At 42.1% G+C, this 15,948-nt stretch overlaps 1 protein-coding gene across 5 annotated transcripts in view; it reads right to left on the reverse strand.

Annotated features, from left to right (window-relative positions):
- Positions 1-15,948, reverse strand: part of dgkzb (diacylglycerol kinase, zeta b) — a 95,373-nt gene that overhangs the window by 17,370 nt on the left and 62,055 nt on the right. For 3 of the 5 annotated variants that reach the window (XM_071326722.1, XM_071326723.1, XM_071326721.1), the window contains exons 2-14: positions 13,397-13,505; positions 12,919-13,014; positions 11,411-11,488; positions 11,257-11,313; positions 11,021-11,089; positions 6,100-6,171; positions 5,638-5,754; positions 5,484-5,555; positions 5,255-5,350; positions 2,833-2,915; positions 2,648-2,708; positions 2,351-2,464; positions 1,777-1,917 (exon numbers count right to left, since the gene is read on the reverse strand). In XM_071326722.1, the coding sequence (XP_071182823.1) occupies positions 1,777-1,917; positions 2,351-2,464; positions 2,648-2,708; positions 2,833-2,915; positions 5,255-5,350; positions 5,484-5,555; positions 5,638-5,754; positions 6,100-6,171; positions 11,021-11,089; positions 11,257-11,313; positions 11,411-11,488; positions 12,919-13,014; positions 13,397-13,505 (1,165 nt within the window). Of the gene's footprint in view, positions 1-1,776; positions 1,918-2,350; positions 2,465-2,647; positions 2,709-2,832; positions 2,916-5,254; positions 5,351-5,483; positions 5,556-5,637; positions 5,755-6,099; positions 6,172-11,020; positions 11,090-11,256; positions 11,314-11,410; positions 11,489-12,918; positions 13,015-13,396; positions 13,506-14,351; positions 15,426-15,948 lie in introns of those variants that run through there. The other 2 variants (XM_071326718.1, XM_071326719.1) reach the window with 2 other exon arrangements.

Here is a 15,948-nt window from a genome sequence, read left to right on the forward strand (position 1 = left end):
AATATCATCAAATTAAAGCAGACAGTCTGCACTTTAACCTCATAATCATTGTATAATTTCAAATCCAAAGTACAGAGCCAAAACAACAACAAAATTGTCACTGTCCAAATAATTACAGAGCTGATGTACATACAGTAGATCAGCATACTGGTAGCACTGTTTATCCAAGAAAATGGTTCACACGTTACACAAATCCCATAATCAAATCAAACTTTATTTAAAGTGCATTTTAAATTACAACACACTTCAAATGAAAACAATAATAAAAGGAGGATGTGTAAAAACGTACAGGTATTAAAAGCTTGGCTAAAAGGTGGGTTTTTAAAAGTGATTTAAAAACCTCTATGGTGTCTGCCCCTCTTACCCGACAGGGCAAGCTGTTCCACAACTGAGGTGCTTTACTAGAGAACACTCCGTACCCCGCCTTGGTTCTGCATCTAGGAACCATAAGCAGACCGGCTCCTTGGGAGCGGAGCGCCCTCACTGGGTGTATTGAACGACCATGTCCGTCAGATAAAAGGGGGCAAGGCCATGCAGTGCCTTAAAAGTTAAGAGTAAGATCTTAAAATCAGACCGATAGTTTACAGGCAGCCAGTGTAGTGCAGATAAAACTGGAGTAATGTGCTCCTGCCTTCTAGTGTTAGTTCAAATCTGAGCTGCAGTGTTCTGTACAAGTTGTAGGCTTCTAATATTACAGTCTGAGCAGCTGGAGAGGAGGGCATTACAGTAGTCTAGCCTAGATGAAACAAATGCATGGATGAAGTGTCTAATTATGGAAATGTTCCTGAGATTGAAGTATGCTGTTTTGGATGCGCTTTTTATGTTGTAAAAAGAAAGGCCGGGGTCAAAGGTAACACCAAGGTTTTTAAGAACCGTGTTTGGTGTAATGAGGCAACTATCAATGTTGAGAGTGAGGTCTGACACTTTGTTAGTAAATGTATTGTGGTCAAGTAGCATAATTTCTGTCTTATCAGAGTTTAAAAGCAACAAGTGGTCATCCAGTGTTTAACATCTGTGATGCAAGTCTCATGCATCGTCTGGTTTAAAATATAAATACAATTGGGTATCATCAGCATTGCAACGAAAGTGGATGTTGTGCTTGCAGATGACATTTCCAAGGGGTAGCATGTACAAGTAAAATAAAAGGGGTCCAAGCACAGAACCTTGGGGAACACCACATTCAACCTTGGAACATTCAGATGAATTATCACCCAGCTTAACTAATTGATACCACTCAGAGAGGTATGATTTGAACCAGTTGAGAACCTGTCCTCGTAGACCAACCAAGTATTCTAGCCTCTTAGTGAGAATAGCATGATCAATCGTATCGAAGGCAGCACTTAAATCTAAAAGAACAAGAATAGAGACGTGACCATGGTAAGAGGAAAACATTAGGTCATTTACTACCTTGACAAGTGCAGTCTCAGTGCTGTGAAATGGTCTAAAACCGTATTGGTAGGTTTTAAAGATACTGTGTGAATTTTAAATTGACGTCAGCCGCTGGGCTACGGCCTTTTCTAATATCTTCGAAAAAAGGGGAGGTTTGAGATTGGCCTAATTACAACCAATTTAAGAGATTGATCATAGCATAGCATATACCTTCAAAAATATATTAAGCAATTACAAACGGCATCATTCAATCGCATTTTATTTTAAAATGTTATGCTTGTGATGTCCTTATCTCTATGCAGAGACATAAAACAATGCAAATACTAATAGTAAAATTAGCCCATGAGCTTTTGACGACTGGTGTGAGACACTCTAAACTGAGTTAACCTTGTCTGTCTGGTGCTCGTCCTTCTCCTCGTGAACGGCCTCTGGGTTGGGCTCCACCAGGAGGTTCCAGCGATCCAACTGCACCACGTTCCCATCCTCCACATGAGACAGGATTTTAGACACTGGCTCATCAGTGTAACCCTGCGGGAAAAGACGAGAGAGGAATTTCATAAAAACAAAAGACAAAAACAGACATCCTCAATATCTAACTGAAATCATTGAAACAATACAACTTGTATTGTGTTAATCTAATTGCTGATTGTGTATTTTCTTGCTACTGTGTCTCATTCCTCATTTTGCCTCTCTGATGACACAAGATAACCTACCCAAGACAGCCTATAGCCTAACAGCGATTAAATAGCCCATGGTATTTTTAAGCAATAAGGCCCAAGGGGGTGTGATATATGACCAATATACCACGGCTAATGGCTGTTCTTTTCCACGACGCAACGCAGAGTGCCTGAATACAGCCCTTAGCCGTGGTATATTGGCAATATACCAAACTACACAGTTTATAATTTAGGATAAATCCCTAGTTCATGGTGTGGTTCCACACAGCCAGCCAGCCACTCACCCCTCCCCAGTTGAGAGTCCTGGCCAGGTCGTTCCCCGTCCCCAAGGGCAGGACAGCCACGGCAGGCGCAGGGTTCAACTGGAGCTGGTCCAGGACAGACAGGATCCAACCCACCTGGCGAACCAGGTAATTAGAACAAGAATTCACTTTCTGAATGGCACACGTCACAGTCAGAGGCAGACAGTGAACTATTCCTCTACTTACAGTCCTTATATGCATTACGTTTCAGGATTTAAAAAAGTATTATTATATTAATTATACTATTACTAATATGAAGCGCTGATGTCTAGTACTCACTGTTCCATCCCCTCCACATGCCAAAATCCGCAGGTTGGGCACTTTGGAATACATTTCTAACCTTGAGGGATAAAAACACAACCGGCAAACTAATTAAAAACACAACAACTGCTTACGTTGTTATGTCATTCTAAACATGACCAAACCGTTAATGTGCGTGAATGCAGTTGTTGCGTGTTTCTTACCCCTCCTTGGGCCCTCCCTGGGTGAGGTCAAACACCTGTCGGGGGTTGAGGTACCACATGAACGACTGGATGATCTTGGCTCCCTGCAAAACAATAGACATGATTTGGAATTACGGCTGTGGCGGTCATTGAATTTTGTCAGACGGTAATTGTCATTAAAAATGACTGCCGGTCTCACGGTAATTGACCATTAATTAACATAAACATGTTTAGCATCTCTGGGCTTCCACGCATACAAGCTGCCTTTGGAACATCTACATTTTAAAAAGTCAAATAAATAAATTTAATACAGCCTATGCCATCACAATAAAACAGATGATTTACTTCGTTTTGATAGGCCTATAAATCTGGGAATGTCATAGAAAACAAAACATAAGGGCTGCATGTTGATGTTAAAAAACAACAACATTGTCCTCATCATTCAGATTATTCAAAATCAATCATGAAATGTTCAGAAAGTGATTGGAGGGACAATAGAGCGCTTGCGTACCAGGCCATTAGCGAAGGCCGTTGACAAATTTGGTAGACTATCCATCAGCGCCATTCATATGCGAAGTTTTGGATGGGATTACCGTGACCAACGTTCACAGGGATTTAACTATGTTATGAATCGTGACTGCCGGTGTGGCGGTAATACGGTCACCGTGACAGCCGTATTTGGAATTCACGTGAGGAGGTAGCCCTGTCAGAGTAGTAACGCATATGTCGCTCTCTAACATAAAATACTTTACTGTAAAGGTTAAGCTGTTGGGTCGGGGTCCCACAATGCATAGACATCATCAGTAATTCATTTCTACACTAAGGGATGTAGACAGTGTAACTAACTTCAGCGTAAATCTCTCATTGACGTCAATGAGTGCATTCGGAAAGTATTCAGACCCTTTGACTTTTTGCACATTTTGTTACGTTACAGCCTTATTCTAAATTTGATTAAATAGGTATTTTTTATCATCAATCTACACACAATACCCCAAAACAACAAAGCAAAAAGTTAACATTTTTGCTAATTTATCAAAAATAAAACACTGAAATAGCACATTTACATAAGTATTCATACCCTTTACACAGTACTTTGTTGAAGCACCTTTGACAGTAATTACAGCCTTGAGTCTTCTTGGGTATGGCTCTACAAGCTTGGCACACCTGTATTTGGGGAGTTTCTCCCATTCATCTCTGCAGATCCTCTCAAGCTCTGTCAGGTTGGATGGAGAGAGTCGCTGCACAGCTATTTTCAGATCTCTCCAGAGATGTTTGATCGGGTTCAAGTCTGGGCGACTCAAGGACAGTCAGAGACTTGTCCCGAAGCCACACCTGAGTTGTCTTGGCTGTGTGCTTAGGGTCGTTGTCCTGATGGAAGGTGAACCTTCACCACAGTCTGAGGTCCAGAGAGCTCTGGAGCAGGTTTTCATCAATGATCTCTCTGTACCTTGCTCCGTTCATCTTTCCCTCGATCCTGAATAGTCTCCCAGTCCCTGCTACTGAAAAACTTGGTGTCAGGTTGGTGGTGATGGTGTCAGGTTTCCTCCAGATGTGACGCTTGGCATTCAGGCCAAAGAGTTCAATTTCGGTTTCATCAGACCAGAGCATCTTGTTTCTCATGGTCTGAGTCCTTCAGTTGCCTTTTGGCAAACTCCAAGCGGGCTGTCATGTGCCTTTTACTGAGGAGTGTGGCTTCCATCTGGCCACTCTACCATAAAGGCCTGATTGGTGGAGTGCTGCAGAGACGGTTGTCCTTCTGGAAGGTTCTCCCATCTCCTCAGAGGAACTCTAGTGCTCTGCTAGATTGCCCATCGGGTTCTTGGTCACCTCCCTGACCAAGGCCCTTCTCCCCAAATTGCTCAGTTAGCCCAGCTCAAGGAAGAGTCTTGGTGGTTCCAAACTTCTTCCATTTAAGAATGATGGAGGCCACTGTGTTCTTTTGGTACCCTTCCCCAGATCTGTGCCGACACAATCCTGTCTCTGAGCTCTACGGACAATTCCTTCGACCTCATGGCTTGGTCTGACATGTACTGTCAACTGTGGGACCCTATATAGACAGGTGTGTGCATTTCCAAATCATGTCCAATCAATTGCATTTATCACAGGTGGACTCCAATCAAGTTGTCGAAACATCTCAAGGATGATCAATGTAGACAGGATGCAGCTGAGCTCAATTTCGAGTCTCATAGCAAAAGCGTCTGAATACTTATGTGAAGTATATTACATTTGCAAATAATTAAAAAAAAACTGTTTTCACATTTTCATTATGGTGATTGTGTGTAGATTGATGAGGAATGTTTTATTTAATCAATTTTAGAATAAGGCTGTAACTAAAAAGTCAAGGGGTCTGAATACTTTCCGAATGCACTGTATGTTTAAGTAGTGTGGACAAATCCCCATACACAGTGGTTTCAAGGGAGCTGTGGACATTGAGCAAACTCACCTGGTTGCCTCCACTTTTGGGGTTGACAAACACCAGCAGAGGTTTCATGAGTTGCGAGGGAACAGGCTTTACTATGAAGGGCTTCCATCGACCATCCTGGAGCAGAGAAAACAGTCGAGACACGAAGATCGCCGCCTCTGTTATCTCAATGTTCTCATCATCAAATGAGATAACTTTCGAGGACATTATCATAATCACAATATTTATATGTTAATATGATTTTCCTTACCTCTATTACCTTCTTACTCGGCTTTCCTTTCAGAGATGTACGTTTCTTCTTTTTACTTGATTTTAATGACGTCTGAGGAGACAAAAACAAATACATCCATTGAATCAACATAACTGTGTTTGTGTGTGTGTATGTGTGTTGATCATTGCAGTACCTGTGGTTTGCGGACCCGTATGATCCAGGTGGGCGGCACTATGACGGAGGCGTGAGCTCCCAGCGAGCAAGGCTCCTCTATCTGCTGTAGCATGAAGCACGTCACCTTGTTGTGATACTGAACAGAGGCGAGTACAACAATCAAAACCATACCAAAGTTACCAAAGTCAGGAAACACAACTCCACTCTCTGCTCCAAACTGAAATATCCATCTCAAACTGACCCAAAGTCAGTATGTCCCAATTTCCTCCCCATCCTTTCCCCTTGGCCTTAACCTTTCTATGTTTGCAGAACTGTAAGGTGGAAGAAATACAGTGGAAGCTCGACCACTAAACTGTGTATACCTATCCAGACCCTTCAGATATGCAAACATCGAAGAGTTAGAGCCAAGGGAAAAGGGTTGGGTGTGAATAGGGACCATACTTTAAACAGTTGATACAGCCTATGGACTACAGGTACTTACTGCCTGTTTGCACCAAGAACAGCTGATTGCAACAATCTCTTTACTATGGAATGAGAACTTCTGTTGAAAACCCTGTAGAGGAATAAGTAACATTTTACAAATTTGCTTTAAGACAGCTCTTAATGGTTTGCATTACTTGAGTATATGTAGAGCAGGGGTGTCAAACTCCTTCCACGGAGGGCCTAGTGTCTGCAGGTTTTAGTTTTTTCCATTCAATTAAACCCGAGACAACCGGGTGTGGGGAGTTCCTTACTAATGAGTGACCTTAATTCCTTTAATCAAGTACAAGGGTGGAGCGAAAACCTGCAGCCACTTGGTTCCTCCGTGGAATGAATTTGACACCTGTGCTGTAGAGTGAGCTCCAAAAGTATTGGGACAGTGACAAATGTTTTGTTGTTTTGGCTCCAGAAATGTGGATTTGAAATTATTATGACTAGGAGGTTAAAGTGCAGACTATCAGCTTTAATTGTAGGGTATTTTCATCCATATCAGGTGAACCATTTAGAAATTACAGTACTTTTTGTACATAGTCCCCAAATTTATAGGGGACCAAAGGTATTGGAACAAATTCACTTATATGTGTATTAAAGTACTCAAAGGTTTAGTATTTGGTACCATATTCCTAGCACGCAATGATTACATCAAGCTTGTGACTCTACATGATTACGGATAGTCCTGAGTCATGGGTACGCGCAATGCCGTCGGGGGTACGTCAAATAAAAATGTGATTCACATAAAACAATTATTATAATAATAATAAATTATTTATTTAAAAAAAATAAAAAATCCTTCACATTTTCAAACAGTACATTTCTATTTTCCAACGGGGCTATACATTTGGGTGAGTTTTTTTTCTCACCTGAGTAGCCTCGTTTCACTGCCAAAAATAAAATGTAACCATCTAGTATTCAGCGAAATAACAACACAATGTCAAATATAGGTAGCCTAGTCAAATAATTAACATCCAATCACATAAACCGTTACTCTCTCGCAGGAAACCTTTACTCTTGCGCAGACATTTAGAAACGACACGACAATTAGAAAAATAAGCCACAGGAATTTTTTGAGCGAGAATAAAGACGACTTTCAAGTAGTAAGACACGTATAAAAGCAACAGTTACCAGTAATAAGAAGGGGCTAGAAGCGTCTTATATGGTGAGCTACCGAGTGGTTAGGACAGGCAAGCCCCATACTATTGTGGAGGTCTTAAGTCTCCCTGCTGCTGCGAATATGGCTGGGACAATGCTGGGGGAAAAGGCCCAAAAAAGTCAACAGAATACCTTCATCAAACAACACTGTTTCATGACACATCAGTGACATGGAAGGAGATGTTTTGAAATAATTACTGCTTTGCATACAAGCCAGTGAATTATATGGGTTACAGCTGAACGAGTCAACAGATGTGGCGGGCCTGGCACAGCTCCTGGTATATGTCTGTTACGTTTATGGGTGGGTCAATTAAGGAAGACATCCTCTTCTGTATACCACTGGAAACCAGGACAACATGAGAGGATCTTTTTTAAGTACTGGACAGCTTTGTGACATCAAATGGACTTTGGTGGTCAAGATGTGTTGGTATCTGTACTGATGGCGCAAAAGCCATGACAGTGAGACATAGTGGAGTGGTATCGTGTGAGCAAGCAGTTACTCCCGACACCACTTGTGTACACTGCAGCATCCACCAAGAGGCTCTTGCTGCCAAGGGAATGCCTGACAGCTTGAAAGACGTTTTGGACACTACAGTGAAAATGGTTTACTTTGTTAAAGCAAGGCCCCTGAACTCTCGTGTACTTTCTGCATTATGCAATGATATAGGCAGTGACCATGTAACACTTTTACAACATACAGAAGTGCGCTGGTTATCAATGGGCAAAGTATTGACACATTCTTTGGAATTGAGAGACGAATTTAAAGTTTTCTTTGCTGACCATCATTTTCACTTGTCTGGCCGCTTGCATGATGACGAGTTACTCACACAACTGGCCTATCTGGGTGATGTTTTTTCTCGCCTGAATGATCTGAATCTAGGATTACAGGGACTCTCCACAACTATATTCAATGTGCGGGACAAAATGTAGTTATGTGCATCCTTTCAAGCACACCCTTCTCATTAACCTGTGGTGAGTTATTAACAATTTTGATGAACAAATAAGGTTTTATATGTACAATGGCTAAATAAAGAGCAAAATGATTGATTATTATTACTTGTGCCCCGGTTCTATAAGAGCTCTTTGTCACTTCGCACGAGCCAGGTTGTGACAAAAACTCACTCATTATTTTGTTTAATAAAACAACATTTGAGAGTGCATTGACCCTGGTGCTAGAGGGGATACACAGCTGGAAGTTGAATGTTTGAAGGGGTAAGGGACTATAAAAAGTTTGGGAACCACTGTCCTGAATGAATCGTGAATAATGATGAGTGTTAAAGTTACAGATGCACAAATATCATACCCCCCTAAAAAACGCTAACCTCCCCTGTTATTTTAATGGTGGGAGGTTAGCATGTCTTGGAGGTATGATATTTGTGCATCTGTAACGTTCTCACATCATTATTCACAATTCATTTATGACTACACGTAAGTTTAGAAACATATTCTATTCTTTTTTTTTCTTAAAAAAAAAATATATATATACATTTTATCCCCTTTTCTCCCCAATTTTCGTGGTATCCAATCGCTAGTAATTACTATCTTGTCTCATCGCTACAACTCCCGTACGGGCTCGGGAGAGACGAAGGTCGAAAGCCATGCGTCCTCCGAAGCACAACCCAACCCGGAAGTCAGCCGCACCAATGTGTCGGAGGAAACACCGTGCACCTGGCCCCCTTGGTTAGCGCGCACTGCGCCCGCCCGCCACAGGAGTCGCTGGAGCGCGATGAGACAAGGATATCCCTACCGGCCAATTGTGCGTCGCCCCACGGACCTCCCGGTCGCGGCCGGTTGCGACAGAGCCTGGGCGCGAACCCAGAGACTCTGGTGGCGCAGCTAGCACTGCGATGCAGTGCCCTAGACCACTGCGCCACCCGGGAGGCCCCCAACATATTCTATTCTTATTTACAATAAAAGTGACTCCAAAATGACACAATACATTACCATTTACCATTAATTTCTATTGAGAACAAAGAAATCTGAAACACAACCAAAACAAACAGCAAATACACATAAGTACATTTTTCCAAATACTTTTGGTCCCCTAAAATGAAGGGACTATGTACAAAAAGTGCTGTAATTTCAGTTCACCCAATATGGACGAAAATACCCTTAAATTAAAGCTGACAGTCTGCACTTTAACCTCATAGTATCATTTCAATCTAAAGTGCTGGAGTACAGAGCCAAAACAACAACAAATATGTCACTGTCCCAATTCTTTTTGAGCTCACCACTTGACTTCTCCACATTTTGTGTTACAGCCTGAATTCAAAACGGATGAAATATTTTTTTCTCTCACCCATCTACTCACAATAAGAAAGTAAAAACATGTTTTTCCATTTTTTTTAATAAATGAAATATATAAATATCTAATTTAGATAAGTATTCACACCCCTGAGTCAATATATGTTAGAATCACCTTTGGCAGTGATTACAGAAGCGAGTCTTTCTGGGTAAGTATCTAAGAGCTTTGCACATCTGGATTGTATAATATTTGCACGTTTCTTAAAAAAATTCTTCAAGCTCTGTCAAGTTGGTTGTTGATCATTGCAAGACAGCCATTTTCCAGTATTGCCATAGATTTTCCATCAGATTTAAGTCAAAACTGTAACTAGGCCACTCTGGAACTTTCTATGTTGTCATGGTAAGCAACTTCAGTGTATATTTGTCCTTGCGTTTTATGTTATAGTCCTGCTTATAGGTACATTTTTCTCCCAGTGTCTGTTGGAAAGCAGACATATCCAGGTTTTCCCTCTGTTTCACAATATTCCATTTCTTTTTATCCTAAAAAAACTCCCTAGTCCTTGCCGTTGACAAGCATACCCATAACATGATGCAGCCACCACCATGCTTGAAAATATGAAGAGTGGTACTCATTGATGTGTTGTGTTGGGTTTGCACCAAACATAACACTTTGTATTCAGGATTAAAGTTAATTTCTTAGCATTTTTTTTGCAGTTTTACTTTAGTGCCTTATTGCAAACAGGAAGCATGTTTTGGAATATTTTTTATTCTGTACAGGCTTCCTTCTTTTCACCCTGTCATTTAGGTTAGTATCGTAGAGTAACTACACTGTTGTTGATTCATCCTCAGTTTTTGCCTATAACATCTATTACACTCTGTAACTGTTTTAACGTCACCATTGGTGAGCGGTTTCCTTCCTCTCCGGCAACTGAGTTAGGAAGGACGCCTGTATCTCTGTAGTGACTGGTTGTATTGATACACCATCCAAAGTGTAATCAATAACTTCACCCTGCTCAAAGGGATATTCAATGTCTGCTTTTTTTTTAACCCATCTACCAATAAGTGCCCTTCATTGAGAGGCATTGGAAACCCTCCCTGGTCTTTGTAGTTGAATCTGTGCTTGAAATTAACTGCACGACTGAGGGACCTTACAGATAATTCTATGTGTAGGGTACAGAGATGAGGTAGTCATAAAAAAATCATGTTAAACAGTATTATTGCACCCAGAGAGAGCCCATGCAACTTATTATGTGACTTGTTAAGCACATTTTTATTTCTGAACTTATTTAGGTTTGCCATAACAGGAGATGGAGATGAATACTTATTAAGACTTTTTAGCTTTTAATTTTTAATTCATTTGTAAAAACAAATTATGGGGTACTGTGTGTAGGCCAGTGACACAAAATCTAATTTTAAACCATTTTAAATTCAAACTGTAACATAACAAAATGTGGGAAAAGTCAAGGGGTGTACATATGTTCTGAAGGCAGTGTTTGTGAATATATGGTTGGTGAATGGTTCTCACTGACCTTCCCACACTGTCGACACTTCCCAGTCTGGCGCCTCCTGTGGACCCAATGGTGACGGACAACGTTGGGCTGGAATTTAGGAAACATTGTTGAATCACATAACAAATCATAATGCACTGAAATTGAAATGGACTAAAGTAGATTGAATCAGTTAGTGAGACAGAAATGCAGTCAAAGAACAAATAAATTGGAGAGAAACGAAGAATAAGTGGTGCAGGGACCAGAAAGATACTGACCTCTCGAATATTTCGAGATCCGGGTTCCCTAAACGATGGCTTACATCTAAAATTGATCTGTGGAGAGAAAATACAACAACATTGGTCAAAAACATAAATATTCCTGGTTATGTTGTATAAGTATAATCTAATAATTGATCAAGTTTATTGTCACCTTTTCTAGCTGCTCGATACACATGGTGTGGACTGCTATTTTGCAGCCAGCACATTTCTTCCTCGCCACTGACTTTTGCTGTGGTAGAATCACAGAGATAATATTTAGCTTTATTTGGCCAATAACAATAATAAACCAGATGGTAATTTTCATGAAGAAAAATTGTGTGACTTGCTTCAGCTCTTAAAAAGTATGTTTTTCAGCTCATTAAACATTTACATGTTGTGTTTATATTTTTGTTCAGTGTAGTTTAATTGGACAAGGAGCAGGACCATTTTGAATAGCTACCTCTGTGTTGCTATGGTTCTCATTCAAACCCATGTTAATTTATGCACATTTTTGTATGGCTATAGTTCAAAAAGTAGATGTAATATCAGACATATTTTACCAGTCTATGGCCCTTATTTGCCATTGAAATGCATTGGTATCCATAGCAATGGCTCCATTTGTGCTGCTCAATAACGAGACAATAGAGCTGTAAGCTAACATTAGCTAGCTATTGTCACTCTAAACCACTGGTTCTCAATCCTGGTCCTGGGGACCCAAAGGGGTGCACAATGTTGTTTTTGCCCTAGCACTACACAGCCGATTCAAATGATCAACTCATCAAAAGGCTTTGATGATTTGAATCAGGTGTGTAGTGCTAGGGCAAAAACTAAAATGTGCACCCCTTTGGGTCCCCAGGACCAGGATTGAGAACCACTGCTCTAAACTATTGATTGGTAGAAGAGAATTCTGTTATGATTTCAGATTTGAATAACAGAAGTAGACCAAGATGTCATACTCTCTAACTTTTAGTCAAACTTGTTGGGAAAGTGGTAAAAATATAAGTTTTTGATAAAAGGTTTGAGAAAATGTTGATGCGGTTACTAAAACAGCTGTTATATTGGTAGAATACATTTTTTAACTGATTTAAGATTTGAATAGCAGAGAAGTAGAGAAAGATTTCATATTCTCTAACCTTTTGTCTAACTTGATTTGGGAAAGTGGTCAAAGGAGCTGTTTTGTGTCAAAAGTTGCATTGTTGCATTCACAGTGAATGGAATGTTGGAAGTTGTGATCTCACAATGGAAGCTTTAGAACGTTGAAGAAATCCCATGAAAGTGGATGAAGTTTAAATAAAATGTAAAAACTATAAATAGTATCAAATAGCTGTATACAAGCACACTATTCCAGACCAGTCTGCCCATGTTACATTTTGAACGGTGTTTCTAGTTGAGGAGTATGAGGAGTAGTGTTGCAAAAAATAACTATAAGTCAGAAATAAGTGCTACAATATTTAAAAGTGTGGCTGCTTTTGTACACTACACTAATAAATCATTAGACAACATATTCTATTGAAAATGTACCCAAAAGAATGCTGCAATAACGTACTACTGTAACTGTCTCAATAATCCAAAATACACTTTTGTAAATGATACCATGCAGATTAGTCTTTCTGTGAATAACAGAGGGTGCTCAAACACATTATTTCGTCCTAGTGCAGTTCAGTTGCAGTGAAGGCTCACCATTGTCTTTGTGACGCAGTACTGCTCTCCAACGTAACAGACGTCTCCTGAGACACTGGTCTCAAACCAGATATGGTCCCCAAACTGGGCATTATCCTGGGAGGACAGAGAATATAATATGGAAGTAATTTAGGTTGGACAAATGTCACCAGTTTTCAGTTTTTATCTCAGATGAAAATGCTACTGTATATTTGGTTGGGCAGCGACCCCCATTTCACCTCTTTTGTCTCATTTCACCTCTTTTTGTCTCATTTCACCTCTTTTTGTCTCCCCATTTAGATATGTCTAAAACCTGTGTGAACACACACAACTAAGCAAATCTTCACCATAGCATTTCTGTTGTTCAAAATCTTGTTTTTGAGGTTCCACGAGGACAACGTAACAAGAAAAGGCCCAATTGTGCTATTTCTGGAATCTCTGCTGTAGCGGCCTTGAATGGGACCTTTCTAAACCATTATACACCGGAGGCTATACTCACACTCCAGTCGACAGTGTTGCAGTTCTCTCGAAGTGGGTCAGTCTTGCCTAGGGCTGAGGCGCTGGGCTGGGCTGCCAAGTGTTGGAGGCCTGATTTAGCGATAGCTTTCCTGAAACAAAACAATAAATAATCTGGCCTTTTAAAAGGATCTGCAGTACAGTACAACACCCAAGGCTGTGCTTTTAAACCAAACTTTAAAAAAAATTGCAGGCAGCAGAGAAATGCATTTAGTTAGCTTGAGGTGAAACTATTTCACCATCCTGTACATTGAATGGACTTCATCAATTGACCCTTCAGATATCCAACGAAGTATTGATCAACATCACCATATACATTTTATCAAACCACTGAAACACATTTATAGGCATTATACTGTGACCCCAACCTATGAGTGTGTGTGTGCATGTGGGTTTTCAAGAGCAGAAAACACACTAGATCTTCCTCCTCAGCTATCATACAAACATTTTCGACCAACACTGGTGATAGTCAGTCCGTTCGTCACTATAGAGACCTTTGTCTCAGGCCCTTCCGCCTTTAAGACTGGTAGAGAGACTAGCAATGCTAACTAGGAGATCAATGCTGTAGCAGTGTGTTACTCAGCTCCAACCAGCTAGCGCTACTTTGTTAGCGGTGTCGCTATTGCGGTAGCTTTGTTAGCATTTAATAGGTGGTCTCTGGGAGCTTTTGGATAGGCCTAACCTATGTCACAAATGTTTGCCTTGGAAAATATCACCACAGGAGTTATGAGCATTGTCACTCACAACGATCAACACACATTTCTCAACAACCGATCCCAAAAAAACACAATGTTCCTTCTCAAATTAAAAGGACAGTGAGATAGTACTATCACAAAACAACACAAAGCAGCTTGCTACCACAGATTCACTCAGTAGTTACGATGGAAAAACTCTAACAAAGATGGGACCCTGTCTGATGGAGGTAATGAACTACATACAGAAGGAACCCACTCCATGTCTCTAGCCGGGGGTCGTAGTAGGCCCCCAGGGCAGGGCTGAGTGAACCTGCTGAGTGGCTCCTGCAGAAGACTGGGTGGCTGAGGTAGACGGTTGAGCTCCGGCGGTTGGGCAGTGGAAGCCCCCTCCCTGGCCAGGGGCTGCCTGCTTTGGAGATGGTGGCGATTCGCCGCTGCCTTATCTGTCTGGAGCGCCCGCAGTAGCGGCCGTATGGCGTGGCCTCACCCGGCGAGAGACGTGACGAGTTTCTCCGCAGGCAGCGGGGGGCGCGTATGAGGGGCCGAGATGAGGAGACTCTCTTGGCCACCAGCCCCAGCTGCGACGGGGAATGTTGGGTAAGCCACCAGGAAGTGTCCTCTATTTCCCTGTCGGAAACGTCAACCTCCTCCACTACTTCAGACTGGTGCTGGAGCTCCTCGTCGGGGTCGAAGAGCTGGCTGTCCTCGGAAAGGCTGTGGTCGTCGTCGTTGCTGTCGCCGTCTGAGTGTAGGGTGCTGGAGCGGGACAGGGCCCTGCTGCCACCTCCACTGCCCCTCATCTCCACCTGCTGCTCCCCAGCTGGCAGGAACAGGTTCCCCCCTCCCCCGCCCTCCTCCTCCTCAGTCATCTGGATAAGGCTTGCCAGCAGCATCGAGGGCCCCAGAAGGTGGGTGTCGATGGTGCGCAGCTTGCGGTGGCGCACAGCGAAGCGCGGGTTCATGCTGAGCGTGGTGGTACTTGAGCGTCTCCGGACATGGCTGCTGGAGGATGACTTGGCGTAGGATGATTTGGCATAGCCGGCCACCTTGGCCAGCCGGCCGCCCCCCGTGCAGCAACCCCCTGCCAGCGGGAGCCCCTGTAGCTGCACGCTGGAGCGGCGCCGTTGGGCCAGAACGGCTGAGGGGAGGCCCACTCTAGAGCGCCGGCGAGCCTTACTGGTCGGCACGGCAACACTGGGGCGGCGGTTACTGCAGCAATAGTCCAGCTCCGCCTCTTCCTCGTCCCGCGAGCCCGTCTCCTTCCTCTTAAAGTGGCGGCGGAAAAAGGTATCCATGGTAGCCTGAGGGAGATACTGCCCTTTTTTAAATACTCCTTTGTGGCTGTTGGTGCAGAAATGAGTCCATAAGCTTGGGTTACAGAATTAGACACCACCACCTACTGCTATCTTAAGAAAGCAATACTGTGTGCATGGGTATATAATACCAGTGAGATCTTAAGAAAGCAATCCTGTGTGCAAGGGTATATAATACCAGTGAGAAAAAAAGCAATAAGAAGGGCATAGTTATATGAACTGGAGGAAGTTAAGTCATACTTGCCTGTTTCTGAAATAGATCAGAGATATATGAAGACCTTTCAGTGTCCATTACGCAGTAATACTATATTATTTGATACGTGTTGGGATTATAAGTAATTGTAGAAAGAAATACATATGGGCAGGTCGCCTCAACTGAATTGGATATATCTAGGGCCTAACTGGGTTCGTTCCATGACTGCACCCCTTTTGATTTGAATGAAACCTTTCATACATGTTAGTCCATGGTGGAAGTGGTCACAAGGTGACTTTTTGTAATGATAAAACATACAAGAGATAGAGGTGCT

This window comes from Salvelinus alpinus, chromosome 9 (genome assembly GCF_045679555.1).
Source record: "Salvelinus alpinus chromosome 9, SLU_Salpinus.1, whole genome shotgun sequence".
NCBI lineage: Eukaryota > Metazoa > Chordata > Actinopteri > Salmoniformes > Salmonidae > Salvelinus > Salvelinus alpinus.